The 19331-nt window shown below is 40.4% G+C and overlaps 1 protein-coding gene across 1 annotated transcript in view; it reads right to left on the bottom strand.

Annotated features, from left to right (window-relative positions):
* Positions 1-19331, bottom strand: part of vps13a (vacuolar protein sorting 13 homolog A) — a 41147-nt gene that overhangs the window by 13809 nt on the left and 8007 nt on the right. Inside the window, exons 13-46 of the mRNA XM_039803160.1 lie at positions 18736-18853; positions 18455-18599; positions 18083-18191; positions 17764-17924; positions 16788-16944; positions 16535-16614; positions 16332-16391; positions 15132-15330; positions 14885-15001; positions 14478-14581; positions 14020-14187; positions 13390-13697; positions 13096-13243; positions 11912-12083; positions 11481-11605; positions 11180-11349; positions 10522-10778; positions 10044-10228; positions 9777-9920; positions 9036-9245; positions 8667-8810; positions 8247-8348; positions 7955-8107; positions 7611-7869; positions 7128-7288; positions 6676-6779; positions 5355-5667; positions 3826-3962; positions 3225-3519; positions 1980-2084; positions 1643-1789; positions 1101-1232; positions 758-891; positions 189-257 (exon numbers count right to left, since the gene is read on the bottom strand). Of these exons, the coding sequence (XP_039659094.1) occupies positions 189-257; positions 758-891; positions 1101-1232; positions 1643-1789; positions 1980-2084; positions 3225-3519; positions 3826-3962; positions 5355-5667; positions 6676-6779; positions 7128-7288; positions 7611-7869; positions 7955-8107; positions 8247-8348; positions 8667-8810; positions 9036-9245; positions 9777-9920; positions 10044-10228; positions 10522-10778; positions 11180-11349; positions 11481-11605; positions 11912-12083; positions 13096-13243; positions 13390-13697; positions 14020-14187; positions 14478-14581; positions 14885-15001; positions 15132-15330; positions 16332-16391; positions 16535-16614; positions 16788-16944; positions 17764-17924; positions 18083-18191; positions 18455-18599; positions 18736-18853 (5392 nt within the window). The remainder of the gene's footprint in view (positions 1-188; positions 258-757; positions 892-1100; positions 1233-1642; positions 1790-1979; positions 2085-3224; positions 3520-3825; positions 3963-5354; positions 5668-6675; positions 6780-7127; positions 7289-7610; positions 7870-7954; positions 8108-8246; positions 8349-8666; positions 8811-9035; positions 9246-9776; positions 9921-10043; positions 10229-10521; positions 10779-11179; positions 11350-11480; positions 11606-11911; positions 12084-13095; positions 13244-13389; positions 13698-14019; positions 14188-14477; positions 14582-14884; positions 15002-15131; positions 15331-16331; positions 16392-16534; positions 16615-16787; positions 16945-17763; positions 17925-18082; positions 18192-18454; positions 18600-18735; positions 18854-19331) is intronic.

Here is a 19331-nt window from a genome sequence, read left to right as displayed (position 1 = left end):
GATCTTACTTGATTTGGAAGTGTTTTCTATATATACTTAATTCTTCAACCTGGTGTCATCCTCCTACCTCCCTCATTTGGCATAAGCTAGCTTTTATAATAGCTATCTGAAGCCATTCATATTTAGCCATTCTTAATTCTCGGCCTTTTTTCTGAGTTCAGAGTGTGTCAGTTTTTATATTTTTCTACCTGTCCTCCCCCACTGAGAAGGAGAGGTTGAGTAGCTCGTCAGCCACCCACGAGGATTCTGCCCGGGCGCTGCATGACCCACAACACAAAAACATAAATCGCTAGTATCAGAAAAAAAACCATTGTTATTTTTGACTAAACCGTTTAAGGCTGCTGCAAGACAAAAAGAGTATCGTCATTTAGCAATTATGCAAAATACATATTAATGAAATGCAAATATGAATGTTGTGCAAAGAATTGTTGGTAGAATTAAAACCTGCTGTTTACAAAGTGAGTAATATAAAAAGACAACATAATTCAAATAATTGAATAATAATTCACATTTACAGAAAACACAAATATAATGAAATACAGCAGTAGGAAATGTAATGAACTTGTTAATTGAACCTAACAGGTTCCAAGTAAACAGAATTTCCTACAAAGGTTTGTTTAAGTCTTGAATTTAGCTTAATCAAAATGAAGTATGTGGTTCCAATCCATCCTCAGCAAATACTTGCATAAAGTATTTAGTGCTAACACAAAACTGCAGGATTATTTATTTTCTTCCAACTGGCCTTCTGTTCCCTCACCTCTGATGGAACTGCAGAGTCTGGTCTTTTGTGCCATTGATAATGAGGAAAGGCGCTGCGCCGCTGTGATACTCAGAGAATCGGATTGTGGCTGAGTGCTCTGACAAGTTCACATCTACAGTGATCCCACCCACCTGCAGAAAAAAAAGAACAGTCTACATACGGTATAATAGTAGTATATACCGTAAAGTATAAGGGCTTCTTAAATGTTCTGGAAGCCAATGATATCAGAACTAGACATACCTGAACATCAACTATCACAGATCGAAAGTCTTAATACAGTGCATCTTGTAATAAATTACTTAACATAAAAGGGACAACACTTGTCTTTGTGTCTACTTACAGAGTTGTCCAGATGCAGCAATAGGCAGTTTTCTGGTCGTGTGAAGTCAATAGTCCGAGGAGGCAATAAGCAACCCTGTACTTTGATTCTTAGCCGCTTTGTGTCATTCTCAGGCCAGAAGGGAATGGCTGACTATATGTGGAATGAAACAAAAACGTTAAACACTGTACCGTAAGGGTTTCATCTGAAAATGTTACACAGTAAATCATTCAGTGTTTGAAAAACCCAACCTGTACTTCTATTATAAGTAACATATCTTCCTAATTCAGACGTTTGTTTTAAAAGTTAAAAAAAAATTTAAATGTTTAACATGTCAAGAATTAATAGTACAAACAATATTACTGTATTTGATATTAGTGAGAGTCAAAACTATATGACTTGTCCAACTGCGACTGCGTGGTATTCATTTGTTGCTGCCATTATAGTGAATGTGAACAGCCTTTAAGTACGTTATAATTCACTGGCTGTAAAAACAGCAGCATTCCAAAAAAATACATAAACAAGGAAACACAGATGCAAACAGTAATGGGTTTGGCTCTGACCTGTTCTGGCATAGCCTCGGTCCAGTTGTCCTGCCCCTCTTCACATATGAAGACGCTGTGCTTGGTTCTGTTGACCAGCATGTAAAACGGCACGAAGGTCACGATGCGGGTCAGACTGAAACTGCTTGCATCAATCTTCACTCCAACCTGAGGTCATTCAGACGTCACGCAAATATACAGATTATGTACTTACTCAATAACAAAACCTGCCTTAGTTACATACAAAAGCCATTTCAAATTCCAGTCAATACATCTGGCTTTTTAAATAAAGCATATGTGACAGTATTCCTGAATAAATGTTTGTCTGAATATATCAAACTATGTGGGAAAATCTTACCAAGTAATCTTTGAATCGGCCTTTACATTTGACATCTCCATGGCTACCAACTGTATCCAGGGAGAAATCGTCAGAGAGTTCACTATCTGAGATCATAAGACGGACCTGAGGGATAAACATCACATTCAAATACACGAAGAAATTACAGCAAAAGGTTATGGATATGGATATTTGGATCATCATAATGTTCCACAGTCTAACCAAAGAAACATTGACTTTAAGTTGGCCTTTAAAGCTACAGTATTTTTTAAGGGTTGTCCATGGTTAGATAAGTTTCTTAGTTTAATAATAACTAGTGCAGTGCCCGTTCAAAACACGGCTGGTTGGAACGGGCTGATTTCAGATTTCTCCAAAACCACTGTACTCAGAAATAACTTACAGAAGGACCTCAAAGTACTTAATATGCAACTTAACTGTATACTACTGACATGCCTGTGTACTTCTACTTCATAGGAAAACATTGTACTAGAACATTTACCTTATAAGAGAACGTTGCAGATTCTACTCACAAAATATTATATGCAATATTATTTATCATCCAGCATTATTGTGCTGATAATGCCTCTCTTTTTACCTTAACTAAACACTTGAAAGCAGAACTTGTACTGTGCAGTTACAGGCAGTTTTACCTTATAGGATAGGTAAAGCACCTTGTGAATGTGTGTTTTTTTGCAACACATGTTGAAGCGGGTTCAATCAGGCTCGGTTTGGCTGCGGCTCATCTGGCATATCCCCCTTTTTTTTTTTCCCATGTAGCAGTCACATATGGTGGTTGTTTTATGTAATGTGGCCCGGGCGGGGGAAGCAGGGAATGCGGCTCAGCAGCACGCAGAACGGCCATAGAAATGCGTGCAATAGGCAACAACAAAACAATGTGCTGGAGAGTCCGGGCATTCGTCTACCATGTGTTTGTTTGGGTACAATTAATTTTATCATTTTCATATAGAGTAGACTGCAATCTGTTTTTGGCGGATGGACACTTTTTGGCAAAACACCGGTAGCCGGTGAACCACAAACAATGAGCCTGCTAGGGATATAGCAAATCCCCAGCCACGCTGCTGTACTGCACATGTGGGAGACACACACACTCACAGAGATTCTTTGATTTATAGTTAGATGATAGGATTTCTTTAACTAATTCAGACACTTCAGCATTAAGCTCTCAACATGAAGCATAATACAAATCACACATTAAAAAACATTAAATAAACTTTGTTCTTTCAACTAACTTTAAAACCCTCTTACCTTATTGTTTTTCAGGAAGTAACGAGGCTTGAAGGAAAAGAGCAGGGGCATGTCATAGTCCAGGGGGTGTTTTCGGTGGATATCATCAGCCTTGTACTGCAGCAACCTGCCCGTCTTGTTCAACATCCAATATGGTGAGTGGATAGCAACCACCATTTGTCCCAGGTCATATTTGACATGCACTGCTATATCCAACTCAGCCCTCTTTCTCTCTGTCCCTTCACCATTGTTTTCATCATTCTCTCGTAGAGACTGGAACACAATGAAGGTGATCTCTTCCTGGTCACTGTGGAGACTGTATGACAGGATGATTTGTTTATTCTTATGGGAAATGTTATTGCAGCAAGCAAGTGATTTTTGATTTGGCCTTTATATAATAAGGATGATGATTAATATATATATATTAATATTAATATATATATATATTAATATTAATATATATATATATATATAGGCTTAAAAACATACTATCTGGGAACTGTGGCCCTACGTTACACATAATTACCTTGAGTTATGACCAATATGCTCAAAATACATAGACAACAAGAACACAATAACAATGGGAAATTAAAACATCAACAATGAATGAAACCTGTCAAACCTGTACTTAGAAGACCAGTTCTGATCCAAGTAGTTCAGTAGGCAGAGATCGAGACTTGATTGGTTGATGACTGCAGTGTGAAGCTGAGCAGAATGGCCTGGGTTCAGAGTGGCCTCAGGGGCAGAAACTCCACTGTCCTGTTGAGTAGCAGGCAGAGAGGGACATTGAGTTCAACTGTGATTCTTAAAGTGATGGTTCGGAGTAATTCACCCTAGGGTCCTTTGCACCATGACTTTGAGCCAAACACCCCCCCAGAAGCTTTTTTCACCTGGGTCGAACATTGGGAGAGTTAGCTAGAGTAGCGTAATCAGCTGAATAGCTTAGCGCAGGGGCTAACGGACCCACGTTTGTATCTTGTAAGTTACCCCACTAATAATGCCCGAAATGATACCAAACGTCTACGAGTAGTACAAATAGGTTATGCTCTCATAAAACGATGGATTGGAAAGTTTGTGGCTTCTGCTCTCTGCTGTTGTTGTTGCTGCTGTAAGACGAGTGCTTAGGGCCGTCTACAAATTACTACACCGAAAAGAGTTACAACAAAAATATTTATTAATTCAATGATTAAATAAGGTAATGTCTCCAAACTTACCTCAATTATTACTTGTCTCCTGCTAGTTATACTACAGCACTTACTTAAAAAAAAAAGTTAAATTAATAAATATTTTTGTTGCATCTCTTTTCAGTGTTGTAATTTGTAGACGGCCCTAAGCACTCGTCTTACAGCAGCAACAACAACAGAGAGCAGAAGCCAGCAGGCAAGTGTTATTTACATAAACTTCTGGTGTACTTACAAACTTTCCAATCCATCGTTTTATGAGAGCATAACCTATTTGTACTACTTGTAGAAGTTTGGTATCATTTCGGGCATTATTAGTGGGGTAATTTACGAGATACAAACGTGGGTCCGTTAGCCCCTGCGCTAAGCTATTCAGCTGATAACGCTACTCTAGCTAACTCTTCCAATGTAAGACCCAGGTGAAAAAAAGCTTCTGGGGGGGTGTTTGGCTTGAGGTCATGGTGCAAAGGACCCTAGGGTGAATTACTCCGAACCATCACTTTAAGTATCAGATTTTATGTTTTTGGCCAAAAAAGCACAGCAGTAAATCTGATAAAATTCTGTAAAAAACAGAACAAAGCAATTCCCTAACTCAATTTAGAGCTTGTACCACATGATGGTATGGTGAGAAATCCAGGAAGAGTAATATTTACTGTACTTAATATTAATCATGTGAAATCATGCGCACCCTTTGCATTACAGGGACCATGACGGTGAATTTGCACATCTTACCTTCAAATTGTGTACACATACTGACAATTTTCTTAAGCATAGCATATTTTTTTACTTTTAGATTTTCTATCTTCGAGGAAGCAATACAGTTGCAAGCAGAGACTTAAGGCTTAAACATCGGTGATCTGACATATATCTTATAGAAAGCAACACATTCACATGCTGTGGTGTTAAAAATATAACCCAAAAGATAAACAAGCTAACATGGATGCTGTCCTGTCAATATGACACATCATACCTTTAGTTTGTAAGAGATTGGGTAAGGCAGCAGGTTGCGTAGCAGCATGGAAGGCCACAGGTGAAGCACAAAGGGAACATCAAAGTTCTCCCCAACACCACCCGTATGTTTGAATGTCACAGCATCTTTTAATGGCACCATGTTGACCATCAGCACACCACCCTGATCTCCACGGCGACGGCAGGTCTGCTTGAGGCATGTCTCAGGCTGCTGGTTGCTCACGTCTTCGTAGCTGAAACCCTCTGAGCACTCAAACTGCTCACCCTGTTCGGCAGCATCATCCTCTGTTATCGGCTGTAGGCTCAGCTCAGACCTAAAGGGGGGGGCAGCAGAGAGCAGATGTGGATAAAGTAGTATTTACCCCTTTATAACCCTTTCACACTGAGGGCTGAACCAGGGTTGACTTTGTGTTTGAACGGGTTAACCCACGTTGATTGACTCGGCTTCACACCCAGGGCGGGACAAATTATTGTCATTGGCAGTGGCAAAAGTGGCAAAAGTGGCAAAAGTGGCAAAGGTGCCCGGATGTCCACTGCTCTGCCCAAGTCAACTTTGGAGAACGGTAGCGGAGTTGCAGTTGGAAAAAAGCTGCCTGTGAAACCCAGCATTAGAACATAAACATATGAAAATAGGTTTTATTCAATTATTTCATTAACAGCACCCCTGCTGTCTCGCTTTCTTGTCTGAGACACAAGTCTGCAGCCAGCGGCAATTCCGTGCAGCCGCTGGCTCGTGCAAATCTCTCTCTTTTCGCTCTCTTTTTTTAAATGAATCAGAAAGCCGACAGATAAGCCTAACTTTACTTTTAATGTTATCAAACAAAAACAAATGTTCTCCCCTCCTCCTAAAATTGTCCTAAATCGATAGAGTAGCCTACTTCCATGTTTACTGATGCACCTGCAATGAATGAAATGAAGAGGAGGAAAATGAAACTATAAGATCATCACTCTCCACAAAATGCTGGTGGCGTACAGCTGGACTGGAGTATGTGCCTATTAGCTGTTCACTGAATATGATCTTTACAGCCCCTGCCCATTTCTAGTACATAAGGTAATTTGTATGCATCGCACCCGGGTTGTGACTCAGGTTGCATCGGAATTGGCATAACCAGGGATCAACCTGTGTTGACAGGTTTGGTTTGAATTGACAAAAAAAAGGGCTGAACATGGGTCAGATAACCCTGGTAGGACCCTGGTTATTGGTGTGAAAGAGGTATCAGTAAGAGTGAGATTAAGAGAGACAGAGGAAAAGGGAGACAAAAAAGAGACAGCATGAAAATGTAAGTGTAGATGTGCAGGCTTGTTAATGTGTTTGTCCTCACCTATAGGAGTCCAGAGGCACACAGAACTCTTCAGTAGGGAGAGCTGTACCCAGACATGTTGATCCTTCAAAAACTTTGAAGGGGATTGAGAAATGATTGATGATCTGCATAAAAGGAGAGCGACACAATCAAGATTAGTTTTTTTTTTTTTTTGGATTCCAGTTTGATCTCTAGTCCTATCCTATTTCAATACATTAAGTTCTACCTGTGCTGGGACTGCATTTTAATTTATATTGAAAATAATTAAAACATGAGTGATTGTGGTGTAATCTGCAAGGAACTTGATATACCATTATAAAATGAAGTTTGCAAAATATCCAGTAGCAGATCAATATATCTTGAAGGTAAGGTGTAATTTATATTACCATAACACACCATGACATATATTTTTACAGACAGATAAATCTAAGTTTAAAAATGAGTAAACACATTTAAGATAATCAGTGTAGTACCTGGAAAGGAGAGCGGATCTTGATGTACTTGCTGCCCTCCACAGAGTAAATCTGACAGACCAAGAAACGAGTGACTCCTGAGTCTTTGTGCATTACACTGTACATTCCCCTGCCCACCTTGATCAGGGGGATCACACTGGCTGAGGTGTGGCCCATCGGAGCTGGAGGGGGCAGAAGAAATAAGAGTAGTTTGAATGCGTTTGGCTAAGTATTTTATTTTGACATTTGTCAATTGACATTAGTTTGATGAACAAAAACAACAAGATACAGGGGAGGGAGAGGGGATGGATGACAACATTCGCAAGAGAAGATAATTATACTTTTCTTTTTTCAAATATTAAAAGCATACAACAACAATTAGGTCATCATTTAAAATGAAATATCCTTTTATCATTTACATGTTGTGCTTTACCTTAATTGAAAGTCAACTTGACTGCATGTGCATACACAGTATAATTGTCTACACATGTTCATTTAACTTACTAGGCTGTATGTAGTAGTCCTTTTCACTCAAGGAGATCATGGCCGAGAACTGGTCGGAGTCAGTTGTGGCGGAATAGTTCATCTCCAGGGTTTCCCCATGCTGCAGCTTTACCATGCCGTTGGTGCTCTGCTGGCCGATCGGACAAAACATTGCACTGTGGTGGACGGACACTGGCAGACCTAGGCGGTTTTTTACTACAAACGGAGCTTCATCCTTTTGGAAGGAGTCAGCTGTCTGTTTTGCAGCCTCTGCAAATGCCTGGGGAAAGGCAAGAACAGGAACATTGTCAATGACTGCCTATCCTTAAGACTTCCTATTAAAATCAGTACAGCCCTTCTCTTACCGTGCCCAGGTTACTCAGCATGGCCAGACCACACTTGGAGAGGGTGATGTTGAGCTGGTCTTCACTGCTGATGACAATGGCCGTCTTATAGTCTGGGACATTGCAGTCCACTTCATCTGACAAACCTGTGTACTTCACAGGCTTCTTCTTCATCTGGTTATAGGATAGTGAAACTTTAAAGACACTGTGTGCATGTGTGAATATATATATATATATATATATATATATATATATATTTTGTGTGTGTGTGTGTGTGTGTGTGTGTGTGTGTGTGTATGATGTATATCAGTACCTTCAGTTTCAGTCTCCATGATTTGAAACCATCTCTTGTCTCATCTTCTAAGGGCTCCAGCAGTGGTTCCCACACTCCCATCACCTCATTGTAATAGTGAACCTAAAGGTAAAACACAAAATAAAACACAAGAACACTTCAGTAAACTTTAAAGTTAAGTAGACCAAACAATATCAAAAACAAGAGTCAAACATTATTTTAGGGCTTTTTTTTTTTTTTTCACAGTGAAATGTTAATGTTAGAATTAGGATAAGATCCTAGGATAAAGTTTAGGAAATAAATATAGTGTGTGTGTGTGTGTGTGTGTGTGTGTGTGTGTGTGTGTGTGTGTGTGTGTGTGTGTGTGTGTGTGTGTGTGTGTGTGTGTGTGTGTGTGTGTGTGTGTGTGTGTGTGTGTGTGTGTGTGTGTGTGTGTGTTACCTCCAGGTTGAGCTCGCTGTGTAAGTTAATGAGTGTGGACCAGTTTGTGACATCTCCCTGGAAGGAGGACTTGGCCAGAAGCATGGGGATAGTGTGGTGTCCCACTCCAGCCTCCAGAGTCAGACAGATCGATTTGATGATGACCTGCAGAGATGGATAGCCAATGAAATGACACAACCTCTTCTTACGCATCAAACTGGAATATCTTTTATCTGTATAGAATAAAATACCATTGCAAAGTAGATCAAGGGTTTGTGCTATAAATCTGACCAAATTAATAAATACAAATTGCAAAAAAATCCTAACTGACTATATAGCATACAATCCACGACAGAAGATTATCAGTTGAGTCACAACGCAGCCAAATACCTGTAATGACTCTCCCTGTGGTATCAGTGGAGCCAGGGACGCTGTATCTTCATCCCCCTCCTCTTCTAGGAACCAGAGTTTGAGCTCCTTCCAGGGCCGCTTCTGCCACAGGTCCACAGGAACAGGACTATCCAGCTCCTCAGGCGTCTCCGCTGTGGGAGTCAGCGCAGACTGGATGGTCATCACTGTTTTGATGATGATCGGCGATACCTGGGGAGAGAGTCAGATAGCAGAGATATACAACTGTTTTATACCAATTTCATTTCATTTCAGTTTCTAATCCTACAAATGGTGAACTTTCTTTGCTTCAACATTTTGTGTTGCCTAACTCTGGCAATTATTAGAAAATATGCCAATCTGAAAAGCTCTATGCTTCTTATAAACCAATACTGACCTGTGAGAAAACTACTACATGAGATGGACACTTGAAGTGTGTCATGATCATCATTTTCTGTATATGTACGATAGTGTAACCAGGTAAACTGGCTGACTTTATGTCTCTTTTAATGAAATGGATGCATATTAGGCAGTTAGTTAAAAAAGAGACAAGTTGGATCTCCCATTAAGGATGGTACTACAAGACACTACGGTCGGTTCAAGATGTAAAAAAAATAAATAAATAAGCAATTTATTTGCTAACAAGGCATATATCATCCTCCAAGTCTACATAGAACAATTTCATTCTTTCATTGATTTCATTCCTGGATTCAGAATGTGTAATGATAATAATACAATAACTACCTTCAATGTGAGAGCATTGATGGAGACCTCCATAGCCTGGGGGGAGGTTGGGGACTGAGTACTCCGGAAGAACACCTGACATGGCTGCAGAACTGTGGTCACATTGTTTCTCCTCTTCTCTTTCAAGAAGGGACACGCCATCACCTAAAGAACAACCGTAACAACAACAAAAAATCTTTTATATATTGCTTACTTTTATATGAAATAAATTAAATTATCTTCAGATAATCTGATTTTGCAGGGTTACGTTGCAATGACAATACAAACCTTTAGGTCCTTGATAACAGCAGTCATCAATGATCCTTCTGCATCACTTTTCATCACTAGTTCGCACTCTGTGGTCATCACCAGGGCCGGGGCGTCAGCACGTGTCAGGTCAGCCACAAACACGATCTCCGGGTTACGCACGTGAACATTCATCTCGGTCTTCGACACCACGGCTGGAGCTACAGCTGACAGCAGCAGAGAGCATCAGAGGAAAACATCAGGTCAGGTCGTAAGGCCATAGGGTACACATTAGGTCAGATGAATTAAATTCTTCTTTAACTCTACTTACAGTTATAACGCACAATTTATGATCCATTATGTTACCACAGAAACACAAAAAAAGATTTAAAAAAATAAACATAATTCTTCCACATGCTCTCCACTTGATTGTGTCGGATTAAAATAACTTGCATATAGTTTTATTTTGCTGAATCAAAAATCACTTTCAACTTAATCAAAACGGATATAGTTAACTCACTAGACTCTTTAGATGTGACAGAGGAGTTAATATTCTTTTTCTCTCCCGCTCCAGCACTGATCTTGGGTTGTGGCACTTGAGCAAAACCCTGCTGGGTGGCCTTGAGAAAGACATCTGCCACCGTGAGAAGGAACTCCATGCTGGCACACAGGTAAACATCCTGCACCAGTGTGTCCAAAGTGGTTCCATCACGGCCCTGACGGTAGTTCACCTCCACCATCATGTTCTGTTCTGCACCAGGACGCATTGCAATCATCCTGGAGAAGATGTACAAAACGTTTTTTGTCCCTTATCATATTTTTAGACACAGGAATTATGTGTTACAGGCTGGACCAGCTAATTCTATTTTTTTAAGAATCTGCCTTTACCAGTTTTCTATATCTGTCAGTAAGATCACACTCACACTGTTTACAAACACTACAAAAGCACAAACTGAGGACAGACAACGAAAATATCTTATCAATCAGATATATTGTAATTTAAGCTAGCAATATGCATACTGTTGGTAGATTTTAACAAAAAATTTGATAGCCAAGACATCTCTGTCTGGATGTGCATAGAGCATGTACATCTCAATGTGTGTAAAAGTGTTGAGTGAGGTGTGTCTCTATACTGCTAAATATTTGCATGTGCATGTGTCTGTGTGTGTCCCCAGTACCTCGGGGTGACCATCTTGATTCTGGGTCTCTTGTCATCTAGAAGGCAGGCAGCCAGTCGGACTGAGGCCTTCATGGAGCTGTCGGAAAACATGTGGATGGAGGTGGAGATGGTGCCCAGAGTAAACTCTGCCAACTTTAGCTGCTCATCGTGTGAATCCATCAGCTGTATCTAGATAATGACATATACAGTGTGTAAGACTGTGCGAGTAGCCATACGATTCTTGTGAAATGATGATGGACAAGCCTAATTTTACACATTACTTGAGTGTATCCTAGTGTGTGCGAGTGTGTGTGTATTACCTCATTCCCATTAGGGCTATACAAGACCAGTGTCATTGAATCGAACTTGAAGTCAACTTTGAGTGTGCTCTTCAGCTTGCTGCTTTTCTGGGGCTCCACAACAGCAGCTGTCACTACCGTGTTACCTACAAAGTTACACAGCACAAACCATATGTTAAAAAGGTCCATTAGATTTTGGCTACAATGGTTTAAAATATTTCCATTTTTTAAGAAAATGAATTTTCAGATTTCGTAAGCTTTTTAGGAGTATCATAGTTCTGGAAACCCTGTAGATTACTCACCTTAACCTTTCGAGCCTAAAATTTTCCATTTTTAATTTTGTGAAAAGACACCAACATACTCATCTGCACATTAAGTTATAATGTCTTATATCTAATTTTAGAACCACTATACACACATGAACACAAACAAGCATAATCACAGCGCCTTACTGCTGGCTGGTCCAGTGGTTCCAGAGCCCTGGGACTCTTTGTTGGATACAGAGTCAGAGTAGTTATTAGTGGTGATCGGAGAGGCTGGAGGTGGAACAGCATCAGACTTCTCAGACAGATTCTCACTCAGAGTCCTCAAGACCACGGTCATGTCGTCCTGGCTGAAGATCAGCTGTTGGGAACAGACACAGGATTTAATTATAACGGTTTTTGATTTAGATTTTTACCATAAGCCTCTACCTTAAAGGGGTGATAGAATGCAAAACCGAGTTTACCTTATCATAGTTGAATAAGCTCCAGATCTAGCACCGGGCGGCTGCTGTTCGCTGGCATGCCGGTCGGCCTGTCCACCTTCACAGACCCCGCTGTGAGCTGGCTAGAGCTCTATCAGGAGACTCGCGGACAAGAGGTGTTTATTTCCCTGATCGTTTGTTTAAATAACTCAACACACATATCCATTATAAGATTAACTTTAACCAGTGGTTTTTCGAAGTCATAATGCTCCACAAGAGATTGCGGGCGTAAGCTCGCTGACCGGGCTGACACTCACACACACTGGCCAGGGAGCAGGCAGAGGGGAGGGAGAGCAGCGACTGACAGGGCAGAAAGATACCCGTTTCTCTTTGACAGTCTTGTAAATAAATTATAAGATGTATATTAGGGCTGTCAGTTTTACTCTATAATACCATTCAAATTTCATTTGTACCGCAGTAGCTCAACTACAACAGCTTCTTTTTTTTAAAGAAAGCCTCATATTTCCTGGATTTGGGACAACTGCTTTGATTTTGGGACACATCTGTGTGTGTGTGTGTGTGTGTGTGTGTGTGTGTGTGTGTGTGTGTGTGTGTGTGTGTGTGTGTGTGTGTGTGTGTGTGTGTGTTTCGCTCGTTGTAAACCAACCAATCAGGGAGAAAACCTCTCTTTTCATTCTAGGCTATTTCACAGGGTTGCATTAGGGCGCATAGAACAGCACCCGGGCCATTTTCAGCCCAACCATTGTTACATACCCTATTAGGAGACCTTAAGGAACAGTGTGAAATACCCTATATAATCATTCTACCACCCCTTTAACTGTAGGCCTATTTAATGATTAATCCAATAGGAGTCACCATGGAATCACATAATATATCCAGATACAAATAAACATAGTCATATACAAATTTATTTACACAAATATTACTTACACTCATGGGCTTAAGATGAGCAGTGATCTCTATGTCAGGTATGCTGTGGTACCAGTTGGATGAAAGATTTCTCTTGATTTCCAAGTCCAGGCTGACCGGCATCAACAGCTGGGTCTCTCCATGAAAACCTTCATCTTTGTATGTGGTCCTGGAAACAGCAAAAACACACAAGGAGAGAAGTTATCCAGAGAATATGCAATTATTGTGATTCTATCAATCACATTTTTACTGCTCTGCAAATAATCATACTTTCTGCAAGTAAAAATTTAATCCTAAATACGGCTGGTGTCTGACCTGTACATCTTGAGGTCAGTCAGTTTCACAGTCATTACATCCACAACAGGCGGGATCTTAGCATCACTTTTAAAGGGCTGCTTGGAAAAGCGGTTCTTGACAGACAGCAGTCCAAGGTCAGCTACAATGACATTGGAGGAAGAGGAGGACTGGGGTAGGAAGATGACAGGTGCATTGAAGTGGACGTTCAGAGCGATACGAGTGCTCCGCTCGGCCAGCTCCTTCACACCTGACGCTGCCTTTTCTGCAGCATGGACTGTCACCTCAGCCAGGGCCTCTTTAGCCTCCTGGAAGTTATTGATAAATGCCTGGGGGAAGAAAGAATGGAAAACAACAAAATGTAGGAGAGAAATTAAAAAGGAGTTGGGCTTGGAATGCAGAAGAAAATTAGGTACAAGGAAAAATGTTCAAGTATATCATAAGAAAAGAACAGTTTTAAGTGAGTTAGTAAGTACTTCATACAAATTTTTTATTATTACCTTATAAAATACATATAAATGAAATGCTAATCTTGTCTAATAGGACTGACACATGTGGTGCTCTGCCATCATTATCCCTCACTGATGAAGTGAATGGGACAAGACTAACTGTGAGAAGTCTTGGATTGTGACAAGGATATGGGATTCTCACCAGTATGGAGGAGACAAACTTGTTGAGGAAGATGACCTGGATGCATCCCACAGTCAGTGTGACAGAGGTGTCAACTTGGGACATGTCCAGATAGGCGTCTCCTTCTGTTGCGTCTGTATAGTTTACCATGCGGAAGGCAAACACTTCCTTATCTGCTATTGACACAGCCTAAGAAATGAATGAGAGGCAAGAAGAATTAAAGAGCTATAACACAAATCTGAATAATCAGTCAGCTACTATTCTTATCCAGAGCAAGTTATGCTTACTAGTCAACACTTATGAAGCCAGAAACACAAGTACTGGTAGTTAAAAACTGAGGAAGAGACAAAGTATGAATATAACCTTAAAGACATAGAATCTGATTATTATAGAACAAAGAGACAAGTTAAGGTTAAATTAAGTGCATTGCTACAAGATAGATTAGCATAGAGTCAAAGAACACCACTTGCTGATTGTACCTTCTTGTAAAACGCATCTTTGTCGCAGTCTAGTATCACAATGTTCTTCAGGTGGGCCTGAACCTCCATCTCCTTTTTCCTCATCAGAACCTCAGAAACCAGACCTGGATGGTTGACAAAGTGAGACGGTGAGAAAGCATTTCTTTGCATTTCCCAGCTAATGGCTTATTTGCATGCAATGCATAGAGGACCAAATCAGAAAGGTTGCATCATAAGACAAATTAAGAACTTTAGGTGGCATCAGGCTTGTTGCTGGGGCTACCAGTGGGACACAGTGGACATGCAACACCATTTAGGATTGATGAAACACTGACAACACAAGCAATATCCACAAAAATGCAATGGAGAGGGACTGAATTTGATATCTTCTGGGTCACGGAGCAGGAGATGTCACAACCCTTCCATACCTTCGATCCTAATCTCAGAGATGCTGGCTTTCTGTCCTCGAATGAAAACCTTCAGACAGCGGAGATCAGCTCTAATATGTAGATTCACCACATCTGCAAACTTTGATCTCTTTGTACCTGTGAGGAAAAAGGTGATGAAAAAGAAAAGGTGAGTAATAAAAGACAGGGAAGACGACCACAGGATAATGATGGCTTTGGAATGTGAAATTGAATGAAACTCTTAAAAGGGTTTATTAGGACTGGTTACTTTTTTTCCTGGTTACAGTAGCTTCTTCCTTCTTCTCTCCCTCCCTCTCTGCCTCTGCCTCGTCCTCCTCAGGAATGGTGGGGAGTTCCTCCTGCCCTCCCTCCTTCTTAGTGGATGGAGGAAGGAGGTTGTTGAGGAAGTTCATGGTGTTGAGCAGAGCCTCTGTATGGAGATGGACATCCAGTGATGAGAAGGTCACCTGATGGGGAATGCAATGTCAAAATATTAAAATATTAGTGGAGAAGAACAATAAAATGGCATGTCTGCATCTTTTGTTCTTCTACTTACTTGATCTTATACTGTCAAGAACATAAAGATAAGTTTGATTTTAAATATGTACTTTGCATCATCTTCAAGCATTGAATAACCTGCATTAGCATGCTATAAATGTATTCCAAAACAGCAGAAATAACAACATAGAAGCGGCTAGGGGTAAGCTTAGACAATACAAGATATTACATAGATATTATTACACACCATCTAGACTGTATAGAATGAAACCGTGAATGTTGACTTATGTTGGAAATGTAAAAGGTAAAATTTGAACTTTCTTTCAGTGTATTTGGGAATGTGCTTTGGTCAAACCCCTTTGAACTCAGATTTGAAATATTTTAAGAAATTGGTTGGGCTTAGAAATCCCTTCAAGTCCAAAGCTATGTTTACTGGGGGATAAATCAAAAAAAAAAAAACATATCCAAGTGTTAGTTCTCTGTAATTTCTGTGGGTACAATAACAGCCTGTTGAATTATTCTAAGACACTGGAAGACATCCATAGCCACACAGGTGAAAGAATGGGTCAGTGCAATGACTGAAACTGCATGTTATGAATGTATGCTGAGCAGATAAGGGATAACTGGGAGGGAAGGGGAGACCCTTTGGGACAGGTTCTGGGATTACACAAAGGTGGACGATAAGTCCGACTAAGATTGTTTTTTTTCTAAAGTGGTATCCTGTAAAACTGTACGGTAATACTTACATAACATCTTTATATTATTTTTTAAATTATTATTATTATTATACACTCACTTCCATCTATATATGCTGCTCTATCGGTTTCTGTTCACTGGACTATAAAGTTGGAGTCTGCCTCCATGACAATAGTATTCTACATGCTTCTGTATCCTGAAACAAAGTATGTACAGAATGTGTCCATCTACAGCATCTACATGTTAATTACTAGTAAATTGGCATTTCCCTCACCTTGATGAGCTGTTCTGTATTGTTGTGTTGAGACTTGAACTCGGGACCATTCTTATCAGCCTAGAAAAGACATACAATCCTCAGTGAGAAAGCCATATACCTCCATTTGGAAAATAATCATTCGGGATACTGACAATTTGTGGAACTACTGTAAACAAATGGATCTGAAAGAGGTATGTTTTAACCTATGGTATCACACGTACTTTAATATAGTCCAGGGTGAGCAGATCAACCTCTGTGTTGTCTAGAGTAGTGATCAGCTGAACCTGCTTCTCTTCAGAATCTACACAAGGAGGAAACAAATTTAAAAAAAACAGCAGCCAAGACTCGCCTGACTTTTATTCACAAATGCTAATTAGAATGTTTGTAATCACCAAATGTTAGCCAAAATTAAATTATGAAGAATGTCTCCTGAACTGTCTTAGGTAACATACAGTCCTGCAAGCATCTACTGACCCACGTATTCAGGGCACTTAAGGCAGATCTCTCGTAGGTAGGTGTTAGAAGTCATGTCAAAGGTGCGTAGTTTCAGTTCAGTGCCCAGACCCTCTATGTCCAAGTGGAGCACTGTGACCTCCTGATCTCCAGACAGACGACACAACTGAACAGAAAACTAGATGAACAAAGAGTGCATAGAGGTAGAGGGACAAAGAAAAAACAGATTAGAATAATGGCAAAAGACAATTAGAGAATTAAAAACGGCGTCACAGACTATGGGCCCTATTTTAACGATCTGAAACGCAAGTATCAAACGTGAAACGCAAGTAGCTTTGTGGGCGGATCTCGGGCGCTGTTGCTATTATACCGGTGGGATAAATGAGTCTTGCACCCGACGCAAATCTAAAATGGGTTGGTCTGAAGTAGCTAGGTGTGGTTTGGGCGTAACGTGAAAATAACCAATCAGCGCAATCACATTCCCTATAAGAGCAGGCGCACTTGTTCCATGGCGGATTGCTATTATGACGGCGGATTTGCCTGGCGCATGCCAGCGGGAGCTGTCTGGGATGCGGCAAAGTAATAAATGCCCGTCTTGACCGGTTGGCGATGTTGCTGCGGCCTCTCGGGCGCATCTCCACAGTATGGAGAGGATTGCTGCAGCCATGGAGCGTGGGCCTCCAAACCCACCACCTGCACCTGTTGTGCCCCTCCCCCCCCCCACATCGAGTGTCCAATCCCACCGTAGTTCAATATCACGTCTCCTTAAGTCCTCTAATATTTCCTCATTTATGTCATCAACACATCCATGATTCATGGAAATGTTGTGTAAAACACAACAAGCCACAAAGAATGCTGCGACTTTTTGGAAGGAAAAGTCCACTGTGCGTCGGGTGCAAAATAGGAATAATACATGTGTCGGTGTACAAAGGCAATTGCGCTGAGTGGAAGATAGGGCCCTATGTTTGCCACCTAGTTCAACAAGACCTCTTTGTACCTCACTGATTTCAAACTTCATGATGAGGTCAGTCATGTTCTTCTGAGCTTCTGAACTTTTTATTTTGTTTGCATAGCGCAGCGGCATGGGATTATCTGGAAAGAATGGCCGATCACCGACAGGAGAACTGGGAGCATCGTAGAACAAATCTTCCTCCGACCCTGAGGGGTGACAAAACCAAAAACACACACAAGCACCCATCTGTTATACTGTAGGTACACATACATGGTGTTACAAGATATGTAGTGCGATTATTATGCATGTACGGCTGTGTGAGGGGTGCAGAACAAGGAGGATATGGCTATAGAATGTGTCTTACCCAATGAGGTGATGCTGATGGTCTCACATGACTCAAACATGAGAGAGGAGCGCTGGTCAACTAAGTTCAGAGGTTTTCTGGGAGTGAGCTGTGGGGTGAAAGACTTTGGCTGAAGAGAAAATACCAAAACATTAGCCATACCAGAAAAAAAACATTAACCCACTGAATTGATTAGAATTCGTTATTATTAAAGTACACTGTATTCAATATATCAATTGATACCCATCTTGTTTTATTTCTACATTATCCCATTTCTACTAAGAACATCAACACTAAACTGCAGTAAACTGTTGTTTTATTTCCTCTAGGTAATTTATCTAATCCACACAAAATGTGAAAATATCCATCTAGGGACCATCCTTCTGTTCTTACCTTTGGTGTGGAGGATGAAGCAGTGCCGTGTGCAGCAGGTTTGGTTTCAGGCAGTGGGATACTTTCTACCAGCTCCAGAACATTTCGAAATTTAACATCAGAAATACGAAGAGACAGCCGAGGGAGCTCTCCAGACATTTTATACCTGGAACACACGCAAACATGGAAACAGAGATACACATGCAAACGTATGACCTTTAACTTTAGTGTGCCTAGCATCTTCAATCTTTACAGCATGGGAAACAAAATAGGTGTGTGGATGGAAAAACTACTAAACTTACTTTGCCATGCGGGAGTCTTTGATGACCATCGCCCTGCAGAAAACCACTTTTAGATCCACTGGCTCTAGAATGTGGAGCGGTGACTGTCTCTGCTTACGGGCCATTTTCCAGTCGCCATCTTTAACACACATAAAATATTTAAGTTTCTTTTTTTCTCCACACAAAATATTTTTTTGAAGCATTTATGAATTTCCTTTTCCCATTCATTTTTCCCATGTATGTATGTATGTATGTATGTATGTATGTATGTATGTATGTATGTATGTATGTATAGTACAGGCCAAAAGTTTGGACACACCTTCTCATTCAATGCGTTTTCTTTATTTTCATGACTATTTACATTGTAGATTCTCACTGAAGGCATCAAAACTATGAATGAACACATATGGAATTATGTACTTAACAAAAAAGTGTGAAATAACTGAAAACATGTCTTATATTTTAGATTCCTCAAAGTAGCCACCCTTTGCTTTTTTGATAGCGCTGCAAACCCTTGGTGTTCTCTCAATGAGCTTCATGAGGTAGTCACCTGAAATGGTTTTCATTTCACAGGTGTATAATTTATAGGTATTTACAGGTATATTAATATATATATA

Source organism: Perca fluviatilis, chromosome 6 (assembly GCF_010015445.1).
Source record: "Perca fluviatilis chromosome 6, GENO_Pfluv_1.0, whole genome shotgun sequence".
NCBI lineage: Eukaryota > Metazoa > Chordata > Actinopteri > Perciformes > Percidae > Perca > Perca fluviatilis.
This window is presented reverse-complemented; position numbering and strand designations above follow the sequence as displayed.